The sequence below is a fragment of the Lonchura striata genome, chromosome 5 (assembly GCF_050655825.1).
Source record: "Lonchura striata isolate lonStrDom1 chromosome 5, ASM5065582v1, whole genome shotgun sequence".
NCBI classification, from domain to species: Eukaryota; Metazoa; Chordata; class Aves; order Passeriformes; family Estrildidae; genus Lonchura; species Lonchura striata.
This window is the reverse complement of record NC_140707.1, coordinates 63331511-63354343: the sequence shown is the minus strand read 5'-3', so window position 1 is coordinate 63354343 and position 22833 is coordinate 63331511. Positions and strand designations below refer to the sequence as shown.

Sequence of the window (22833 nt, the reverse complement as noted above, 5' to 3'; positions counted from 1 at the left end):
CCAAGTTTCTTGGAACTTTGCCTCCCGTGACGCACGCGCGGGCGCCGGGCCCCGTCCTCCCGGCGCAGCCAATGGGCGGCCGGGGCGCCGGGGCGGCGGCCAATGGGCGCTGTCCGGACAGTTCCCGGTCCTGACCGACCTTCACCGCCCGGGCGGGGGGGCCGATAAAAGGGGCCCGCGGCGGCGCGCGGCGCTCCCGCCTCCCGCCGCTCCACTGCGGCACCGCGGCACCGGCGGGGAGGTGAGCGCCGGGAGCGGGGGGAGGGAGGGACGCAGGCCGTTCCCGTGCACCGGGCCCCGTGCACCAGGGATGTGGGCGTGCTGTGCGCTGCCCGGAGGCCGTTTCCCTGTACCGAGTCTCCGTGCCGGGAATAAGGGTGTCCGGTGCACGGAGGCATCGCGGGGAGGCCGTTTCCCCGTACCGGGTTCCCGTCCGCCAGGGACACGGGCGTCCTGTGCGCTGCGGGGAGGCCGTTTGCTTGTACCGGCTCTCCGTGTAGCGGGGACACGGTTATCCCGTGCAGCGGCAGCAGGGAGGGAGGGATGGCGATGTCTGCTCCGGGGTACGGTGTCTCCCGCACCGGGCCGTCGCGCCGGCGGGGAAGCGGGCGGGCCAAGGCGGCGAGCCCCGGAAGCAGCGCGGGGAGCCCCGGCCGCCCGGCACTGACCGCCCGTCCGCTCCCGCAGGTCCGCGCCGATGGTGGGAGGCAGCCCCCGGCGGAGCCCGGCCGCACGCCATGCCCTGGAGCGTCCGCTGGGTCGGCGGCTGCGGCGCCCAGTCCCAGAAGCAGTGCAAGAAATCCTCCTTCGCCTTCTACCAGGCGGTGAGGGACCTGCTGCCCGTCTGGTTCCTGGAGGATATGCGGACCATGGAGGCGTTCCACTGGGAGGACGGGGGCAAGGTGAGCGTCTACTCGCCCTCGGAGGCGCTGCTCTACGCGCTGGTGCACGACCACCAGCCCTACGCCCGGCACCTGCTCACTAAGTTCCCCCAGAGCGCCCTGGCTGTGCCCAGCCAAAGCTTCAGCTGCTGCCAGTCGGCCCCGCACCTGGCCATGGCCGTCCGCTACAACCGCGTCCGGGTGCTCTTCCGAATCCTCAAGGCCATCCAAGCCTTGCCCCCGAGCGACAGAGCCGCGCACCTGGACCGCCGGGGCTGCAGCCGCGTGGAGGGCGGCAAGACAGCCTTGCACATGGCCTGCGACCTGGTGCGGCCCGAGTGCCTGCTCCTGCTGCTGGGGCACGGCGCGGCGCCCTGCCTGCGGGACAGTGCCGGCAACACCCCCCTCGACACCCTGCTGCAGCAGATCTCCCACCTGCCGGCAGCGAACATGCGTGCCAAGCTCCTCTGCCTCGACTGCCTCTTCTTCTTCGTGCCTCAGGACCTCAAGTTTGCGATGAAACAGCAACTGTTGGACAACCGGCAGCAGTGGCTGGACCTCCTGGGAGAGAACAGGTTCCAGTGCCTGGTGGGCTTAGCTCCCCCATCGCTGTTTGTCAGAGCCATGCGTGTCTTGATCAGGACCATTTCACCTGAGCACTTCCCAGAGGCTCTGGATAATCTGCCTCTGCCTCATTTTCTAAAGCCTTTGGACTTGAAACTGGAGAGCTAGAGGGGTGGTATGAGAGCCTCCCGCTCACCTGACAGAAATAGACTTGTGCTAAAAATGTAACATTATACAAAGCTGCTAATGCAGTGGCCAAGTATCTGTTTTACTGAGAACAGTATTTTTTAAAAGAACTGTATCCGGCACTTTACAATATATTTTATTTAAAGATCTTTGTGAGGTGAGGGCCATGCTGCATTTTATAAAGATGTTCTATGGCATGTACAAATGAGGGTATGGGGAAGAACCTATTTGTAAATACATCCAAATAAATCAGTGGCAGATGTGATCAAAATACATAACAAGCAACTGAAAACCCTGGAGTGGCATGTGCCTTGAAAGAGGGTGTGCAGGGTGGGGGAGTATCTTTTTGTTAGGATTTCCCTGTTACATAAGGCTCGCCATCCTGGAACAGGATGACTCCTTTTTACAGCTCTCCTAATACATCTTGGCAGAGATGCAGGGTTTTTTTAAAGGCACAGATGAAAACTTCCTCATCTTCTACACAAGACCAAAGAGAAGCCAGATACTGTTACAACTTCCCTAAACAAGGCTGCCAAGGATGTGCATCTGAACAAAATGTATTTTAAAATACACATAAATAACAGTTGGCTTCCTTGTAAAGTTGTCTCTGTTCTCCTTGGAGGGCCAAGGTGTTTGTTGTCAGGCAGAGAGAGATGGAGCACACGTGTTGTGTGGCCAAAAATGTACCTGCCCTGGCCAGGCTGGACCCTGCAGCCCCTCTGGGGATTGCTGCAGGGGAGGAGGGTAGCACAGAGCAGGAGAGCCAGCCTGCTATTGCCAGGGAGGGGGATGCAAGGGTGTGACAGTGGCCCAGGATCCTAGATCATGGCTTTTTCAATGGATTCTGGCCACTCCACTGCCACTCCCCATCAGTGTGTGATGGCACAGGTTCAGCTGAGAGCACCATGAGAGTCTTGGTGTTCACTCTGGGTGCCAGAGGAGTAGCTCAGATAGCCAAACTTTCCCCAGCTATCCCTTCTGAGGTGCTCCAAGGTAGAAACAACATCCCCATAGCTGCTCCAGATCAAAAAGCCCTTTGGGGGTAATGTCCTCCTTCCAACACTTCTGTTTTGACCAAGCAAAGTGTACAGCTTCAGTTCCTTGCTCTGCAGTCTTAACTTTGCAGCGTTTTGGGCAGTCCCTGGTTAACTGGCACTGCCCCTGTGTGCTCTGCAGGGAGCTGTGCTGGCTCCACCAGCCCTGCAAGTGATAGAGGTCTCCTAGGACACAGCACTGGAGCCTTGGCTCCGTTCTTGGAAGCTGTCATTGAAACTGTAGGGTTTTGTTTCAGGGCTTAAATTCGTAGCCAGGGAGCTGTTTGCCGCTTGAACCATTTCAGGACTGCTGTTCACTCTAGGGTCATCAAGGAATTGAATGTGCTTAGGAGAGAAGAGCCATGTTCAAGGCACAGATTTCTTTATTCATTAATTAATTTTGGTTAAGGAATGAAAAAGCCACAGAATTAGGCACTATAAGCTGTTCCTGTTTCAGCAGAACAGAGTAGTATTTAATCTAAAATAATCTCCGTGCTGCATGCACAATAAAAGATAAGCCATGCTTCTGAAATTTGAGAAAAACAGAAAGAAGATTGCTATTCTTAGCCTGATACCACTAAAAATGTTTTCTAGAAGAGAAAATGTTCCTTTTTCCTAAGAAACGAAACTCATACATGCTCAAACCTATTACCATGGGAAATTCAAATCCCTTGCTGGAAAACATGGAAAAATTCTAACTCTTCTCTTCAGCTGCCTTGCTGGTTATAAAAATACAGAAATCCAGAGAAGTAATCCTAATCTTCCAAACCTAGCCACTTACAAAAAATTACCTATGTTGCTACATTCTTTATTAGAGTCCCTGTTCCCCATTGCTTCTGGAACAATGGTGTGGAAGCATCTTTCCAAACAGACAAGTAGTAAAGGAGTCAGGTCTGACTTACACATGGCAAAGTTTCCAAGGTGAGGTGGGGGAAGAGACAGAGGGGGTTTGGGTGGGACAGAATGTTTACCAGCTCTGCTGACAAAGACATAACGAGATTCAGCAGTAGAGGGCACTTGCTTGAACTGCAGGAAAACGCTCCTGCTCCCAAGCTGTGAGAGCAATTACACACTGGAACAGCACAACAGGCTGGGCAGGATATCCTACACCTCCAAATGAGCCCTTGAACAAAACACCAATGTAAAGGCTGCCCTGTGACTCTCTGGAGCCCTCCCACCAGCTCTGGGGTAATCCATTGCAACAAGCAGAGCTGATCCCCTCGACGTGTCCCGATGGCTGCGAAGGCAGCCAAGTGCTGTGCCCTTCCTGTTACTCTGGGACAGGAGGCAGACTTGGTGCCAAGCCCACGCTGGGATGGCTCTGCCCAAGGTCACAGCAGCCCTCGCTGTGTGTGGCTCGTTGATGTCTGCCATGCTTCATCTGGAGAGGAGCTGTGGGCAACATGCACCGGTGGGCACACGGAATTGGCATTGGAAACAGAAGTCTTTTGTTTATAGACCAAGCAATAGCAGCATCATCTTTCCTCAGACTGACCTGCCAGCACATCTCTGTCTTCTGCCACCTTTAGGGCACAGTGGAGTGCAGGCTCCACAGCCTCTTCATGCTTCCATCCCTTGGAGAAGGCTACCAACCAAAGTACCAAGAAGTGCCAGCTTCATCACTACTGACAAACTTGATAAAGCAAACAGGGATGGTGATTATGTCACTGTACAGGAGAACTGTGGTGCTAGAGCCAGAAAGCTGGCCACAAAGGTGTGGAAAAGAAGATTCAGAAAGTCCTAATACCCTGGGAGCAGAGGGGTAAGGAGATAAAACTTAGAAGCTTCCATCTTACCTGAACAGCTTAATCTTGTCAAATACGGAAAATTACTTATCCACAGAAAATGCTTTCTAAAAGCTTGCAAGACAGCAGACAGAACCAGCATTCCTGAAAAGCTTGGTTACAGTCAGTCCTCTAAAAAACTACCTTCTGTCAGGAAACAGTGATGAAATCTAAGAAATATGTCCCATGGGCTGCTCAAGCACTTTCAAACCAAAATATTCATATACTACCCACCTCGTAGTCCAAAGTAGCTTTATTTGCTGTGACAGGTAAAAAAGGCCTTAAACATTAATATTCAGAAAGCAAGGGGAAGGAGGAAGTACTAAGTTAGTTTTGACTCTGCAACTGGCTCCTCTTTGCCGTTCCCAAAATTTAGCCTGCCTAGAGTCTGCTGAAGGAGATGAAGTCTATTGTAATTTTGAGTAACTTGTTTAAAAGATGGGTTTGTGCTCTTTAACAGTCTTCCTTTACCCTGGCATAGAGGCAAAGAAAGACAGAGACTAGAAAGGGGCCAGGGTGCCAGGTTTGTTTCCTAATTTCCTATTTGTCCTATGTCTGCTGTTCAAGCCATATGGGTTTTTGATTTGCAATGTAAGAAATCTACTGACATCAGCAGATCCTTGTGCATTGCATCATCCCATCCAGGCAAACAAGGCACTTGTGCCATGTGCTTAATATTTAAAGAGCACTGTAAATCCTTGCAAACCAAGTTTCCTAAGTTAATAACAGTACTTGCATCCCAGCTTGGTGTCAGCACGTGTCTGAGGCTACGTAACCATTCATTCCCAGGCTGCCTTCTGTGGTGTCTCCTCCTCCACCTGCAATGTGTGAGAAGGAAGTTCTGCTTATGACTTGCTCAGGCCACATCCAATTGTCCTCTGTTACCAGGAATCTCCTCCATGGTGCTGCAAGGCTGCTGCTGGCACTGATTTACTCCTGCTCTTGCCACCACACAGGTACAGGTGCACGTGTAGCACAAGAGTGGAAGGAGCTGAGCTCCCCCACAAAACCTAACTCAGCAGGAAACACAAATACAGTTTGCAAAAGCATTAGAGATCCCTCCCTGCTGCTACAAGAAATGGAACCAAGTTCAGCTGGGGTACAAAGATTGCCCCCACTTGCCCTGATGACTTCTGAAATTACCAGTATCTGTTTGCCCAGTGGTTTAGTCAATAAATTTAAAAAAAAAGCACATAAATCAACAAAGCTAATTTCAGAAGCCTCAAACAAAGATAATTTCATAATGTTTGGGAATTACTGCTAAAGCCAGGAGAGCCTGGGCATCTAATGACCCAGGCCAGCAGTTCTTATGTTGAGCTTATCACATCTGATTGATTTACAGTATCTGTTTTAAATCCAACTTTACTTTATTGATCTTCTAACTGTGGTGCATCCAAGGCTCTCTGAAAAACCTGTAGCTGAGCCAAAAAAAGTTTCCATCCAGCTAACCTTGATCTCTCGTCTGTCCCTAAACCCCAAATCATTCCCTGCCATCAACTCTGCCTCCTTATTCTATAAGAAAAAATATTCTTTTCCTAATACAAATGTGAGAGTTAAACAAAATGGATCCGAATCAGCAAGGAGAGAGGCAAAGGAGCAAGGAAGGCAGAGAGGGACTTCGATCTGTCCCACACTTCAGCTTTCTGAGGAAGGTTTTAGCAAGTCTGAGCCAGTAATTGAGGATCCTGTGTGAGCTCCAGACCCTCCAGCCATTGTAAGGTTACATTCCCTGTACTGCAAATCTAATGGGAAGCAGAACAAATCAACACTTCTCCTTCAGGAAAGCAAATAAGGCCTGAAAAGCTCAATTCTCCAGTTCAGGAGCCATGGCAAGACACCTGCATGCCTGGGATATGAGGGGTGGCCCTGGACCTGTCTCCCCTTCCCTGTGCTCCCCAGCTAAGGCAAACACAAGGGCAATACATTCCATGGACCTCAACAGGGAGATGAACAATTAATGCTAGACAAGTCCTTCCCCAGGAAAGGAAAGCAGTGCAAAGAGGCCATGGAGGACAGAGACTTCCAGGCAGAAAGGGCTTGGCTCAGGCAGGCCAGGGAGCAGCTTCCAGCTCTGAGGAAGGCAGCACCCTCCCTGCATGGTTTGCTGTGAGTGCCACAGCTCCTGCCCCACGGTCTCATGGCTCTGAGACTCTGCTGTCCTCCCAGCAGTGACCAGGCTGTGTACACAGACCTTGACTCTGTCTGGAAGACTGGGCAGACCCATCTTCTCTCTCAGCCAGCAAAGCAGCTTTGCCTAAAATTGTCCCTCTGCTCCTTTGTTCCAGTCCCAGTGGTAATTACAGTTTTGATGTAAGGGGTGTTTTCTGTCATCATGCTCTTAATATTCAGACTTTATTTATAATCATTAGGGGTTTTTCTTTTTAGTCATGCAAGTAAATTGCAATAAACAGATACTACATCACACTTGTATTTTTAATGTGATGCCATTTTCCTGACAATGTTTGAGGCAGCATGTCGCCCTGCTCTTTTGAGAGTTTTAAAGTTCTTCTAAAAGCTCCTATACCTTCTGATATTTACATGTTTTAACTCAGTTTTCTTATGCATGTTCATGTAAATAATGATTGTTTTACATCCTTTGTGGGTAGAGAGAATTGATGGACTGTTGGTTTAACCAGTGTGGTTGGAGAGGTGGCAGTTTCACCCTCCAATCCACTGTCATTTTTGCTATTGTATATATAGTGGAGTCAGAAAATAAAGATTACTTTTTAAAGTTCTTTTTCTTTGCTTTTACATCTAACCTACTTCTGTGAGTTATTTTGTGTCACAGCGTGACAGCAGCATTTTAAAGCAAAGCCTAAAAAGAAAAGTAATTTCTAATTCACAGTAAGAAAGAGAATAAAATCCCTTGAGGAGCTTAGTTTCTGAGCATGCTTTCCTCTTAAACCATCTGCTAGGGCTCTCCTGCTCTCTCCCACTCCTGCAACAGGGAAAGCTATTGATGGTTAGTGACTCAAGGTGACAAGACAGAAGGATGCAGATTCTCACACTGATTTCAGTCCCTTGCTAATGCCATGCCCAGTCAGGACTGTGGCCAAAGGCAGGCTGGACAAAATTCCTCAGCTGGTAAAGGAGTTGATATGAACAATAGCTTGCCCACTTTTTCTGTGAGGAGAGGGGCACATCACTTCTGCATTATCTGCAGACTCTCCCAGCAGGAGCAGGGCTGGGACCTTAAGGGCCCCAGAGCTGAGGAAAACTGCTGAAAGCACTGTAGGGCCAGAGAACCATGGCAGAGCTCTCAGTGCTCTGGGAAAAACACTCTCATGCCAGTGGGAGGAATGTGGCACTCCCTTGGGCTTGCCTCCTCCTTCAGATGCCCAAGGTTTGACTCAGCTTTGCTGCTGCCTCATTTTCCCTGCCAGCAGCAGCATCAAGCTGTGGTTAGACCATGAACACCCTGACAGAAAAACACCTTCTGAGACAGCCCTGAGGTAAGAGCTGCTGGGAAGGCAGAGCAGGTGACTCACTCACCGAGTCACTCAGCAGGCAGAATATTTTGAAGGATAAAACAAGGTAATTTCCTTCAAAGTGCAATGCCAGCTACACATCACCCAGGCTGCCTTCACTACGGAGAACAGCAGGTGAGGTGTTGGAGCTCTGTACAACACCCTGGCCAGAGACAAGCAATCCACATCCAGCATCATCCTCCCAACCTTCATGACAGGTCAGCAAGCTACCATCCCACCAGCCAGGGCTGTGGTATCAAGCTCTAGGTGAAAGACTCAAGGTGTATTTCCTCATAATGCTTTGCTCCAGTCAGTCTGGTCTCTAGGAGACTGTAATTCTTCCTGAGAGTCGGCACCCCAGACTGGGTGTGCACAGAGAGGCACTCCACCCTCCATTCTTTCTGTCAGGAATAAAGTTCTCTCTCTCCAGCACAGCCTGTCCCAAGACTCTTGTCTGCCACTGACCCCTTGCACCTGCTCTCAGGATGCACGGGGAGCACACCACCAGCATGGTGATGGGCAAACAGCATCCCAGCTGTCCTTCAGTGTTCAAGAGACTGGGTGAGCCCCAGCTCCTCAGTGGCATCAAGTCCCTGTGGAATCACAGAGTAGGAACCACCTGGGGCTTTGGGAAGACAGCATGGGCAGGCAGACACTGGGCCAAGCACCACCACACCTGTATGGTGAGAGCAGTGAGAACCTGAGTTCCTTTGGTACCACATGGCACCAGCTGTGCTCACACACAGGCTCAGACATGACTAGTAACAATATGCCTGTGCTACTGAGCCACTGCCCATGTGATGAACAGCCAAACCACAGCACATCTCCTTTTGCCAGTTTAGAGAGACATAGAGCAGCTAAATTCCAGCTTCTGAAGTCAAGCTTTTCCTGAGTAACATCAGCAAACATTCTTATCAGTAATATCTGCAAATATTCTTATCACCAGAGGCGTCTGGCTCAGTATTGCCCTGCTGTGGCCACCACAGCAGCCTTTAACTCAAATCCCCCAGGCCCTCAGAACACAAACCAGATAGCAGCAGACCTTGTCCTGCAGTAGTCCTTGCAGCAGTACCTGCAAACAGCATTTTTGCTGGGAGCAGCCTGGGGTTGTTTCTGCTGCACAGCTGAGCCCCATGGGGCTAAAGACAGAACCACAATGCTCTGCTCTAACAGCACAACTCTCATGTGTTCCCATCCTCTTTCCACTTTAGCTGAATGATGGGGGAGGAAAAATGGGGAACAAATGACTTTGCTAGCCCTGACAGTGAGGGAGTAATTTTCCAAGCTAGAGCCAAACAGAAGAGGCAAGAACTGACACAGAGCTTGACTCTGCCCACCTCCAGCTCAGAAAGAAAAGCTCTGCTGAGCAAATGCTATGCCTTTCAGAGGGTGCTAAGCAGCACTGAGTACTCGCTCTGGGAGGTAATAAGTCCCAGCTGGTAGTCTGGATCTGCATCTATTCACCTTTTCAGCATTTGCAGCTCATGCATGGGAAGTGGCACTGTGCTGTACCAAACCAAGGACATAGAGCTAAGAGGGTATTCGGAAGTCTTTTGTTCCAGAATCAAAAGAAGCCTTTCCTGCCTCCTACTTGGGATTTGATGCTTTAGAAACTGGTTGCTCAGATACCAAACAAATCTTGTGTAGACTCCCTATTAAAACAAAAGCACAGAAATTTATGTAATCAAATCCCTGCTTTGGACTGTGACCTTACCAGGCCCTATTCATTAATTAGACTACACTGAAGCTTTACTCAGATCCAAACCTGACACTGGTGCAGCTCACTCTATAGGATACACCCTTGATGATGGGACACATACCAAACATGCTGGTTTAATCCCACGTTGACCACAGGTGACCTTGACATTAAATAGAGTGTGTCAGAAAGACATGTCCTAATTCTGTTAGCTGTTCTCTGTGAAGAAAAAAGCAAGTTTGGCTACCCAAGCCAATGAATTTTAGCTCAGCTGTCAGAAAGGCTGCACCCCCTGTGACAGCAAGTCTTGAGCTCTGACCCTAAAGAAAACCCATGCTCTTTGTGGTATCAAAACATGAAACTAGCACAGTGCTTCTGGCATTTCTACCTGTATTCCTAGTTCCCAAACCTCTGCAACATAGATCTTCATGGGTTAATGGGAAAACATAACTCTATTGGTCTGTGGCTCACGTTGCTGTTGCTGTAGGATGTATCTGCCCATCATGCTACTCTCAAACCCACACCCTCAGTGTAAGCTCAGTGCCTGACATCCTCCTGAACTGGGTAGTGAGGGTCACCTCACTCAGCTGACCACTCTGGTTTGCTCCTTTCTGAGCAGCCTTTGGGAACTGCCTGACCAGTCACTCTGTCAGCAGCAAACCTTCAATTCCTCTTTCCTGCTTGCCTGCTCTCCTTCTCAATCTGCCTTTAGGTAAAGATAAGTTCACTACTGATTTACCACAATAAATACATGAGATATCTGGGTTTGGGGAAAATGACCAGGTAATAAATAAAAGGGTCAGCTCAGGCCTGCTGAAGTCAAAGACTGATACTACACATTAGCATCCACTTGTGGAGGGATCACCTCTGTGGAGAAAGACTATTGGAACCAGCAACTAGAGCTTAACAAAAATATATTTATTACACAAGTCTAACCATTTTCCTTTTATAAGTCCCCCATATTGTTGTAATGTCAAATCATCAGTGGTCAAAGGAATCTTTCTTATTTACATTTGTGACATACTGATTCTGAAAACAAAAAGACCAACCCAACCCCCTGATATGTTACATCTATTACAGGTGATGTCACATGTTATGAGCCTGCTGGTGGCACTGATTTTTGCCTCTTCTATAACAAAATGTACTGTTTTCACACAGGCCATCAATAAACCCTGAATGTTCTCATGGATAAGAGAAGTGCTGGAGGACTGATGTGCAAAACTGCTGTGTGTTCACAGCACCAAATGGCTGCAGAGGCCATTCATGCATGAGTTGGACTCAATGATCCTTGTGGGTCCCTTCCAACTCTTAATGTTCTGTCATTCTGTGAAAATGACATCAAAGGAAGATGCACACGTTCTTCACCTTCAGAATTCCTGACTTTCTGCTAACATCATTCAGATCTACCAAGCAGAACATGAAGGGACATAAAAGTACTTTAAGAAGTGAAAATAAGGTGATACCACCTACATAAAAGTATCAAGCAAAGCAACAGAACATTAAATGTCTCTGGCAGATAGATGTTCTTATTCTTTTATATAATTACAGAGTTTGGTCCCTTTGTCCAATGTTAAATGCTTCATGCAATGGAACTGTGACCGTTTCCTGACAACAGCACAACCTAGTAAGTCTTATGATAAGGAAATGCTTCCTGCCTTTAAGCCTGTTTCTTCTTTCCTCATTCCTCTTTCACAGGTCAGAATTACTCTCTTCAACAGTCCCTGAAATCATCACTGTACTGCTCACCCTAGCAACCACACATTAAGGTAGGTACTCTTTCAAGGCTCTTTCCCTCTCATCCCTGCCCCCTCTTCCCAAGGGGGTTTTCTTACTGGTTTTCTCAGAATGTCCTTTCTGAAATTTGGGTGCTTCCAGCTGTTTGCAGCAACTTTGATGTGAACACATCAATATCAGAGGGAAACAAAGTTACATTAGCACTATGCAATGCAAGACTTCACCCCAAACCAGGAACAAAACTGCAATACTACACTAAACTACTACCACAGACCTCCTTGGCTTGACTATCTTTTGAAAAGATATGCTCCTATTTCTCAACCAGTGGCAAAAAATGGCTCCCAAGGATACTCCTTACTTGTGTGGACTACAGCAGAGACATTGGGATAAAGAGAGGGGGGAAAAAAACATGGTTCCTTTCTCATGTGTCATCCATATTAAAATTTTATGAGTCACTGCCAAAGAAGACTATCACGTTATAGAAAGAAGATCCATTTATTTTGCAAAATCACTTGCCTGGGATGGCTTCCAGAAACATCTTACTTAGCTGAATATAAGGAGAGTTGCCTCCAGAGATGTTATATGGCAAAGCCTACTAATAATATTCCTGAAGCCTATCCAGGGTCTGTTGAAGTGAAAGCTTTGCCACCAATAGGACTAAATATGAAATACAAGCATTCCAGTATTCCCTACTTGCCTGGCTGTGTTTTCACAAAATATTTTTTTCAAAATAGTAAAAAAAAAAATTGTTTTGTTTTTCTCCTAATCATCATAGTTATAACTGTGGCCAGTATTTCCTGAGCTTTACATGACAACTGAATCCATATACTCCTAATCTGCTATTTGGAAAACAGCTGAATATAAGTCAAGAGATCAACAATACTAGTGCTAACAAAAATATACTCAGATTTATTTTCTTTTTTTTGGGTGAAAGCAATGCTCATATTCCCACTGCAGCAGTGTTTCTGGTGCAGTGATTCTCCAAGATGTTTCATCAGGCACTGCCAAGTGGACCACATTTGTTTACAGAAGCATACAACTACTGTGGTGCTTTCTATTAAAAACTAGATGGAAAAAGTGCAGGAAAATCTACAAGGAAGTTTCAGTGGTGACCCAGGTCAACCCACTCAAGAATTTGGGAATAGATATTTTAAATCTACTCACTCTGAACAAGCTGTACTTGTAAAACTGAGAGTAATAAAAAGTGAGAATCTTGAATGCAAAATGCAAACAGGATAATAATTTGCAAATCATCTGGGTGAGAGGCCTAATTGTTGGGTCCATTAGACAGTGGATTTTAAAAGTATCCATCTCAAGGTCAGAAATGGGTTACTTGTGGAAAATCACTGTCACTCAATGTCCTAAAATAATTGTAGAGGGTAGATACAATATGGGCTGTGCTGCTCCCCTCAACATTTAACTTTTAAAATTAAAAACTGAATGAAATTTGGTAAAATTCACTCTCAGAGAGCATGAACAAAGTTGTATTTGTAATAACAACTTACCAGGAATGCAATTTTGTGTCTCTTGTGCTGATGTGTTCCACCCTGTCTGACCTTTGGAACTCTAGCAGGGTACCCTAGACTTAAAGCAAGAGACAGACCTAAGAAACCACCCGTTTATTTGTCCAGATCTGCAAAAGATTCCTCTTATGCCCCACAGAGGCTGGCAGAACTGACCAGGCAGGGGATCCTATGAGCCTGTCCACGCTGCCCAGAACAAATGTGCTGAGGGAGGCTCTGAAGTCTGGGCTCTTGGCAGTACAGCTCTGCAGAGACACTGTTATTCTTAAGGTCCCTGAAGCTGACAGCAAGGTAGATGCCAACCTGCTTCTAAACGTGGCCCTGAGAAACCACTGGCTGTATGATTGTGACACTCAGGGATTGAATGAAGCATGGCCTTTTAAGTGAAAGCTGAGCTCACCTTGCTTGGTATGCTTTGAAACTCATCTGGAAAAATATGGCATCTCTCACCCATTTAAGGAAAAACCCAAACATCTGTTACCTTCCACCTCAAAAGTCTTCTATTAAAATCAGGTTTAAGAAGTCACTATATTGCAAGCAGCCAGCAATAGTGAAAAGCATGCTGCAGAGGACCAAAGACAAGGTTAAAGTTGACACAAAACCCTGCTGGTTTAAGCTTTGTTTTTTTATTAAAACTGAAGTTAAAGTAGAAGGAGCTACTTCACTACATCCCTGGACCTCAACTCCCATCCTACAGCAATTACAAGTGGCAAGATGGGGAAGAAGGAAAGGAGGTGCCCTATAAGACACTCAATTGCCTGTGTTTTCCTCAAAGGATTTGCTCTATATGGGCATCATGTAAACACATGAAAGGACAGGAAAATGATTTACCCACTAAGCAAAGAACAGAATGAAAAGCCATCAACAGGCCTTAGAAGCAAGGAGATTCAGCTCCCCAATGCATCCATTCCAAGCAGAGACAATCACGTTTCAGGTTTTTTTGTTGTTGTTTCAAACAGGGCTCATGCTGGCAATATTTTAAGTAATCAGCTAATGAGACCTGAAGCCCAAAAGATCTCCTACACAAGTACCTATGATACCTATGGCATCAATGTTAATATTTAACAAGGTCAACGTTATTATTACAGCAATTACTAAGAGAACCAACAGTGCCAAACATGTTATTTCAAAGTGTTACACTGATCATTTACCATGCTCTCCTTAACTTAAAAGGTCTGACTTTCACCACAGCACCATGGAACAAAGTGCAGGTCCATTGCCTCACATGTTTTTATCCCCAAATTTGCAGTGCTGGGTGCAGCTCCAGAGGAAACAGACCTTAGACCATCTGTTGAAGCACAAAACGGATTTAGCAAGACGAGCGTGGGAGCTGAGCAAGTAAAATCTCAGTCATTCTAGCAATTACCCTACTTACTTTGCACTTCCCATGATCAGCTGGCTGGTCTGTTCCCTAGAACAACCAGGGATTGTGGGGCTTCTTGCTGGCAGTTGCAGTTTTTCCCTGCAGCTCAAGCAAATTCATTCTGTATGGTACATCCCCCTGCTCTGTAGCGAGGCACACGTGCCAGGAATTCTGCTGGGGGCCTCCCTGGAACTTTCCTCCCAGCCTTTTATTTTTTTTCTGGGAGAGATCTAGTTAGCTTGATCTTTCACCTGACCCAACAGAGCTTAGCTAAATTCATCCAGCCCACATTTAGGGAAAAATACAGCAGCGTGACAGCCTCAGCAAGGAGTCATCTGTTGAGTATTCTCATTTCATGCTTCAAGAGATGTTAACACCTGTGTCACTTCTCCATTCCATACACAAGATACCTCTGCACACCCCTAACAGCAGAGAGTTCTTGGCAAAGGCTCCCCACACTGATTAGACAGCATGTCCACTGAATACAAATAAAGCACAGTCACTTGTGCAAACCCAAGATGGTAAGTACAGGACGTTAATAAGATTCTGTACACATCCTTAGGTACATTTTCTCTGGATATGAGATTCAAAACGCAAGTGTTGTAAATGGAAGTCTCCTTCCTTTATCTGCTCTAAGTGTATCTCAGCTGAGGTTATGAGAAAAGTATATTAAAATGGAAAAACAAGTCACTGGTTTCTTCAGTACCAGAAACAGTGAATAATGTTTGAGAGATTAATTCGTAACTGCAGCTTCACTCAGTGATATTCAGCTGTGTACTATTCAATTCCTCTATCAGAATCACAGCCTATAGAAATCCCTGTATTTAGAAGTAATTTCTGAGGGCCAAAATGGAAAGGGCATTTTTCAGTTTGGAAGACTTAGTACATTTTTGGTATTTTATTATCATTGTTATAGGCTTTTACAGAACAGAAATCAAAGCCTTTATGTATGTGCATAGACATATATAAAAAGAACACAAAGATTCTCAAACAGATCTTTATTTTCTATGCTTTTCTTCCACTAGTATCAAGCAGGATTTTAACCTTATGGCTAATACAACAGTTTGATGGATATATTTAAATAGATTTCAAGTCAGACAGACTCAAAGGCTAAAGGAATCATCATGGTAATTTCACTTGGCTTCTAGTGTGATACCAGCCACAGAACATTCCAAAACATTTCCTGCACTGAACCCAAACCTCACTTCCCATCTCAATTTCAAGCAGTGAGAAATCCATAACTGATAAACCCAGATATTGCTATTCAGCAGACTAGGGAGATAATTTTATTCATCCAGACATTTTAATCTTTATTGGTAGAGCTCTGGTTGTAGTAATTCACAAAAGATAATGACTTCAACTCAACTTTCGCCTTCCAGTAATTAAAATCTAGTCCTATATATTACAAGTTCTCTTCTGTCCTGCTGATGTGAGAGTGTTTAACTATGATAATTCATTATCAAAAAATCAGGGTGATCTACTTTATTTGGCACAGGATCCATTAGTCTTTCCCAGCTACTTGCCACTATAATACTTTTTCCAACATGTAACTTTGGCTTTCAGGAAGGCTGCAAGAGGAATTATAGCTGGAAATGCAGCTGGAAATCCTCAATCCAGTCTTACCTCTCTACTCCTGGCAGTAGGGATGGGATTTAGACAGGGCCAGTTAGTGTAAATCTGGACACATGAGAATTTACACCAAAGTAATGAGGAGACCTCCATACCTTCAAAAACAATTTATGCTTCAGTAATTGCTAATTAACCAGGATAGGCCATAGGCATACAAGCACTTGAATTTCAAACCTTTATACTCAGAACAGCATTTACTGAAAAGGTGTATCAAGGTTGTTCCTTGAAATCTACCCAGAACTGGCTGAAACAACTAGCAAAAGCTCACTCATTAGAAGGAGTTCCAAGAGAAAAGCAAAAATATAAACCAGAATGTCACACAAGTCTGAAATAACTCACAAGTGCTTTTGAAATGCTTGGCAGAACTCATCTATGAAAAGTAATGTAGGGGAGTTATGGAGTTCTGATGTTCACAAGTGTGTGGGAAGAAGGGGAGATCCTGGTCTATTCCATCCAACACTCTTTGAACAGGTAACGGAGGCTGAAGACTTGTGAACCTTTGTACTGCAGAAATAAAGTTATGTTTAGACAGTGACCCAAGTTCGTAATTAAGTGCTTCTCATTGTAATTTTCCCACTGTTTCATATCAACAGTTCTACTATCTTAGCTAAGGAATTAGTTTATTTTCTTTGACACTTGTTAGTGAAAGACCTTCTCTGTACCATTTAACAGGATCCTATTTATTTTTATTGCTGTGAGACAAAGGAGTTTCTCATCTATCTAAGATAGCTGGTTTCACAACAACACATCACAGACATCTTCCTTAAGCTGTGACATCAGGATTACTCCTGCATAATAGCAAGGAGCCAGTGCTATAAGGAGACTACTATTTCCCTGCAGGAGTCAGAGAAGCAGCTGAACCAGTTTGTCAAGATAAAAGCTATGATAATTAGCAAGGACCCTGCCATATGAATCTGAACAGGATTCCTGGGGCTGGAAGTGTGTTTAAGAGTCAGAAGCCTCATTAATCACTGTTAGGTTCTCTTGTGTGAAGTTACCCAGGTCCCCACTCAGCCAGGAAACAGCTCTTTCTTTTGGGAAGCAAAGCCAAGGTGTTCTCTTTTAAACCCCAGCTGCAGTTCCAGTAAAATGTCAGAAACACAGGAAGTCTTCAGATAATGAATAATTCAAGGAAGGGTGCAGCTACAGCACACGTGGTACAATCACCATTTTCTGCTGGACCATTTTCTAGCTGGAACCACAAATGCATATTTTTCACTGAGAGCTAAAATATTCAACATGCATTTTTTTGTTCAGCATGCAAGGAAAGAAATTTTTTACTTCTATTACAGCAAGACTATCCTAATATGGATGCAACAAGCATAATTTTCAAATGAGAGATGTTTAATTGTCTTTGCTTGAATGATGAACATTTTGCTGGCTTGACACCCCTGTCACAATTTAAAAAAATAGATAAAATAAACTTCACAGTATTCAGGTTCTTACATTATCATTACCATGTTTTCTGGGGCAACATTAGGGCACAGTCTTTCACCACAAGACAACTGTCAGACATAGAGAATTCTCTTGTAAATCACACAAAAGATGAGTCTTACCACAGTAATTTATTTCTTAAAAATCTAATTTATTGCACTTTGTCTTAAAGCACAAACAAAACCAAAAACCTAAATACAGAAGTAAAAGTAAAAAAACCCATTCTAATTTTGTTGAAACTACCCTAAAAAGTAGTATGTAAGAGCTCTTGACACCAACTGAATATTAACGACCATAGCAAGGAACAGTATTATACAGTAAATAAACAACTAGCAAGCTCAAACCATTACTAAGATGATTCTGAAAAATGTAATACAAAAGTGTCACTATTAAATAATGCCATTGTACTTGAGCATCTGGTGCTTGGAGGGCACAGAAAAGTTGTTCTTTCTCATGTCCTTTCTCCAAAGTGATTGACTCGGGAGTTGCCATAAGATACTTTTAAGCTGAATTTCAGCTTCTTTGGGGTCCTCAAGACACCAAGCTATGCTTATAAGAAACAGACTGGGTTACTTCACAAGCTGAATCCATTACCATCCACTTCCAGACAGGCTAAAAGAATCCCTCTGGGGTAATCTCTGTATAGAGATGAGATTAGCAAAGAAGCAAACAATCTGTAAAAGGGAAATAAATCTGTCCTTCCTGTAGGACTGAGATTCAGCTGAGAACTGAAAGGCAATGCTATAAGTGCTACTAAAAAAAATGACGTAACTTCTCTCTCCACCAATTCATTCTCACCTTGCACCATGCTTGTTCCAAGTTTAGTGCACGACATGCACGAACTATTCTGAAAGAGAACAGAGGTTAAAAAGAAAACACATCCTTTTCCATTTGTATTGAATTCTGAAAACAGAAACATCCCCACTTTTCAACTCTTGGCCCTTCCTGAAGCTGGCTCTTTTACAGTATTGGTTAGCAGCTGCTCAAAACATTCGGATGATTTATAAGCTTATAACAAACACAAAGTAACTCCTCCGCCTACATACTGAACTCAGGTTCTCTCATCTATAATTCTATTGCTTAAAAAAGATGAGGTATCTTTCAAACAAGATTTAGTATAAAGAAAAATAAACTGCAATGATTAACTTAGGTTACTTCCCAGTTCATCACATACTTCTGTTGCAACATCTGTTAAGACACTTCAAAATTTAGCTAACATAGCTAAAAATCAGAATATTGTTAAGTATTTTCTCACAATATCACAATTTTTAATGGGATATATAGGTAATTCTATCAATTACCATTTTATTCTTAATAGATCTAAGTTTGGTACTCAAAACAATATGAGTCCAAATGTTAAAGCACTGGCTGGAGGCACAAATACAGCACAACAGGAATTATGAAAGCTGCCTTGTACATTCCTGCTTTGTACTACAAACTCAACAAGCGACCTCTTCTTATTCCAAGCTGGGACTCACCCCCAAAACTCTGTCAGCTTCCTGATGGCTACAGAAATGGGCAAAAGTCCCCCTGATATTAGCTGTAATCCAAACCTCTACCTTGTGAATGAAGCCAAATTATCAACAAAATTTCTGGAAATGGAAGGTTAGTATAGCCTTGCAATTATTTATATGGAAATGGATCAAACTAAGTTAATTCTGACAATACTGTGGAATCATGATGTTCTCAGATCTTACTAAGAAATACTTCACCATATTTTCTTCCATGCTGCAAGGAAAAAGAATTCTAAATATATGTACAAAAGTCAGGGAGTGATCCCATCAGTATGGTATGGAGTTCCAAATACAAGAAGAAATTGAGAAATGCTTAGTGTTTCCACTGTAGAGAAATATTTAATGCAACAGAATTCCTTCTCAAAATCAGTACATTAGTTGCATGCTGTTGTGAAGTACTCACTTTCATTGCTAGTAAGGTTAAGTTAAAAGTTATATTTCCAAAGGAACTTTTACAGTAGTACAGTATAACAATTGCAGTATGCCACACCTAAAGAGTCTCCCAAAAGATTATGCAACAAATATTAGAACTCACAGCTTTGGGGCTATTTAACAGGTCAGTTTTCCAATAGAAAAGTGCTAATATCACAGGTCCAATATGAGTGGCTTTTTGGTCCAATATTCTGTACATACATTACAGAAATTCTGTCCTGTTTTTTCACTCCTTCACAAGCTTGACAGACTTCATATCACTTCCCATTCATCTTCCAAATCATCAGGGTGAAGCAGAACAGATGTGTCATTATTTTTCTGCAAACTATGGGCATGGCTAAAGGTCTTGGTGAGGCGCTGGAGCAGAGATCCTGAAGTACTGATTGCCCACAGTTCATCTAGATGGGTCACTGCAAAGCATAAATTATCCATCTTTTAATTACAGTAGCAGGTTCCAATTCTAAACACTGAATAAACAATATTTGGACCTGTTTTCCCAATTATACCCAGAGAAGGTTTTTACCAGTGTGATAAAAACACTCTTGGTGGAACACAGTGTGTGTGGCTCTCCCTGCATATGGTCATCTTGAGCACCATCAGGTAGAGCTCAAAGCAGACATCACAATGTTTTGGACAGACTGTCATGCAGAACCAACTTGCCTGTTAAACGTGAGACATTCCCAGGAATCTTCTTCCAGTAGTCTCCTGCAGGGTTCTTGTCAGTGATGCCGTATCGGCGAGCGACGTCTCCGTTGGGGCAGCGTGCCCACACAGTCCTGGCACTCAGAGCCAGCTGGCAGGCCTGCAAACCTGCAGGGAGTTGGACATGAGGAGGGAATAATCAGGCTGTCCTGGACACTAAATACACCTGCAGAAAGTACTGCAGAGAGCAGACATCACGACTATAATAGTTTTTATATATTCTTACATGAAGCACTGGTGAACAAAAAAAGGTTTTTAACTGCAGGCTTGGTACTCCCTGCATCTATTGACCATAAGGGTTATCCCAACATGGATATAATTTGTTATGTGGCCACAGCCACAAGCAACATCCAATTAGAGGACCTTCATAACATGCTTTTGGAGCCCCCACTGTGTGTGACTACCACATGGTGAATAAGCCAACAATTACAATCTTAATTTGTGTAAAAATGGTTAACATTACAGACATTGTGGGCTCCTGCTCCCTCTTCACAAGAGTACTCCGCAACCAAGTGCCATGAGTTAATGCAGTGGCAGGTCTTTAAAAAGCAGACAGCATCAATGCACAGTTACTTAGAAGGAAACAAAATTTAGTTTTATTTAAAGGCCATGGCAAAAGTGTAATTACCAAATCCACAACATATCCAGCACACAGGATTAGTAAAGATGTGAGAAATAGAGTAAGGTTTTTGTTACACACATCTAGGTAGAAACCTCATGTGATATCACAATTAAATACAAAACCCCACAGTACATCAGTCTCCCTACTGCTTAGGAATTCTGCTTTACTTTTAATTGAAAGGGAACTGTACCACTTACTAATTGAGTGGCAGCAGCTTGAAATAACACATCAGAAATTAATTTAAAAAATTGTACTTCTCCCAGTTAACTACTCAGTGTTATTAAGTAAAATCAAGGTACCTTTTAAAAAATAACCCTTATCAAACACTTGATTAAAAAAAAAATTTAGGCATTACTATCCAATTTAAAACGCAACAAGAAAAAAAACTAAACAAAATAAAACCACTGAGAAAATGTCAGGAACAACAAGGAACTGATGCATTAATTTTTACCTGGTACATGTTCCCAGTCAGTGCCTACAGGCATTTCATCTGTAATTCCAACTCGTACATGGACATTCCATTTGCTATCAATTGCCCACAACATCTGATCATTTGGACTTGAATGAATGCTGACCAAGTTGATTCCTACTGGCTATAAAAATTAAACATAGTATTTAAACTTTGTACTACTGTATCTTTGTACTACTGTAGCATTTGTTTTTCATAGAAGTACACAAGAGCAATAAAATATTTACCAGATACTAAAGACAGGAAGAAATGTATCTGATATTTTATGTGCTATTGTACACAATTATCCATTTTCCAAGAACTTTAGCTCTTTGTAAGTGCAAAAGGAACATGAATTAACATATCAATACTGATATTAATATTTAATGTTCAGTATTCAAGTCTAATAACGTTAGTATTTGCTTAACCACTGCTATTCCAATCAGCTACAGTTTGAACTGCAAGTTGGAAGAGGGAGCTCTTCCAATGAAATGCACAAAATGCAGTATTTTCCTCTTGCCTAACAGAAAGTTTTCCTAACATTACTAAACCTGCACTTTATTTCTAAGCATATTCTAAAGCAGTACATTTCTACAGTCTGAATGTCTCCTCTTTGCAATGAAATGATGATCTGCCTTCTTGCCTGTACTCCACTCTACGGGAAAACATCCATGGAACTCATTGCAGAGTACTGCAGTACTGGAGCAGCCACACTTGCAGGACATGATCCACAACACTGGCAAACATAAGTGAAACACACTTCTCATTCTTCTCCCAGGTATGTCCTTATTCCACCTGCTTTTACAGAGATTTTACTTAACTCAAAATCAGTAGCACTGACATAACATCATGACTTTGTAGCAAAACCTATAATTTAATCAGGTTGGATGATTGCAAATATCCTGCAAAACGTGGACTTTGAACAAAACATGGATTTTAAACAAAAAAGCTTTTCTCCACAGCAGCCTAGTAAAGGCACTGCAGAAGACAGTATGATGTCTGAAATACATAATCTCCTCACAAAGCAGCACTGCACTCCTTGCTTTAGCCTCATGGGCATAAGCTGAAATTTCACAGTACTAAATAGAAGAGCAAGTAGCTGTCTGTATGTACAAACCAAGGGATACAGAAGCATGATCTGCATGTATATATAAGCACACAGCCCAATCCCATATGGGCCTTTTGTGTACATAAAAGTTACCTGCTTAGGTTTTGCTTTTAAAATTTTGGTGCTGACTTGGGTCTGACCGAGCTACAACCAAGTCTGACTTGCATCACCAAATCAACCCTGTCTACTCAGGTTTCAAGGCCATTGACAGACTATCTTCTCATGTTTTCCTCTCATTAGGTATTTGCCCTTCACTGGAAGCTTGAGGGTGGTAGAGGCTTGATCAAGTATTTACTTGTGGTCACAGCAAATTCACAAGTGGCTGCAGTTTGAACACTTAGAAGTGAAGCCACTAATTGTCTTGAAAAGCACTGACTACACAGAATACCACCTGCTTAGCTACTTTCAGATTGGTATGAAACTACTGTTTTGAACAAAAATCTCAAACAAACAAACAAAACCCAACCCCAAAACAACAAACCACACCAAAAAAACTCAAAACATATCCAAAACCAACCAAGCAACCCATCAAATGCCCAAACCATGCTAAAAACAAGACACCCCAAAACCCCACACGATTTTCTCATTTGGACTTCTGCCCCTTTTCTGGAAGTGATCCCTACTCCTGGCCCAGTTTCCATTTCTCCCCTCCATTTTTTGTTTGCTTCTTTCTACAGCCACCTTGACTCTCACTCCCCCCCCCATCCCTGCT

At 43.9% G+C, this 22833-nt stretch overlaps 2 protein-coding genes and 1 long non-coding RNA gene across 7 annotated transcripts in view; 1 reads left to right on the top strand and 2 right to left on the bottom strand.

Moving 5' to 3' along the window:
- LOC146767410 (uncharacterized) overlaps positions 1–14368 on the bottom strand; it is a 61739-nt gene extending 47371 nt beyond the window's left edge. The window contains exon 1 of the long non-coding RNA XR_014955779.1: positions 14245–14368. This is a non-coding gene — a long non-coding RNA (uncharacterized LOC146767410). The remainder of the gene's footprint in view (positions 1–14244) is intronic.
- ANKRD9 (ankyrin repeat domain 9) lies at positions 107–1923 on the top strand. Its single transcript, XM_021541378.4, has 2 exons — positions 107–241; positions 688–1923. Exon 2 carries the CDS (start codon positions 738–740, stop codon positions 1611–1613), a length of 876 nt encoding a protein of 291 aa, XP_021397053.3. The 5' UTR covers positions 107–241; positions 688–737; the 3' UTR covers positions 1614–1923.
- A 4760-nt stretch (positions 14369–19128) lies between the features above and the next one.
- Positions 19129–22833, bottom strand: part of TECPR2 (tectonin beta-propeller repeat containing 2) — a 41355-nt gene continuing 37650 nt past the window's right edge. For 4 of the 5 annotated variants that reach the window (XM_077783955.2, XM_077783956.2, XM_085580758.1 and 1 more), the window contains 3 exons: positions 21017–21158; positions 19902–20051; positions 19129–19651 (listed from right to left, as the gene is read on the bottom strand). In XM_077783955.2, coding sequence (XP_077640081.2) covers positions 19494–19651; positions 19902–20051; positions 21017–21158 — 450 coding nt within the window. In that variant the 3' untranslated portion in view covers positions 19129–19493. The remainder of the gene's footprint in view (positions 19652–19901; positions 20052–21016; positions 21159–22833) is intronic. The other variant, XR_014955774.1, reaches the window with a different exon arrangement.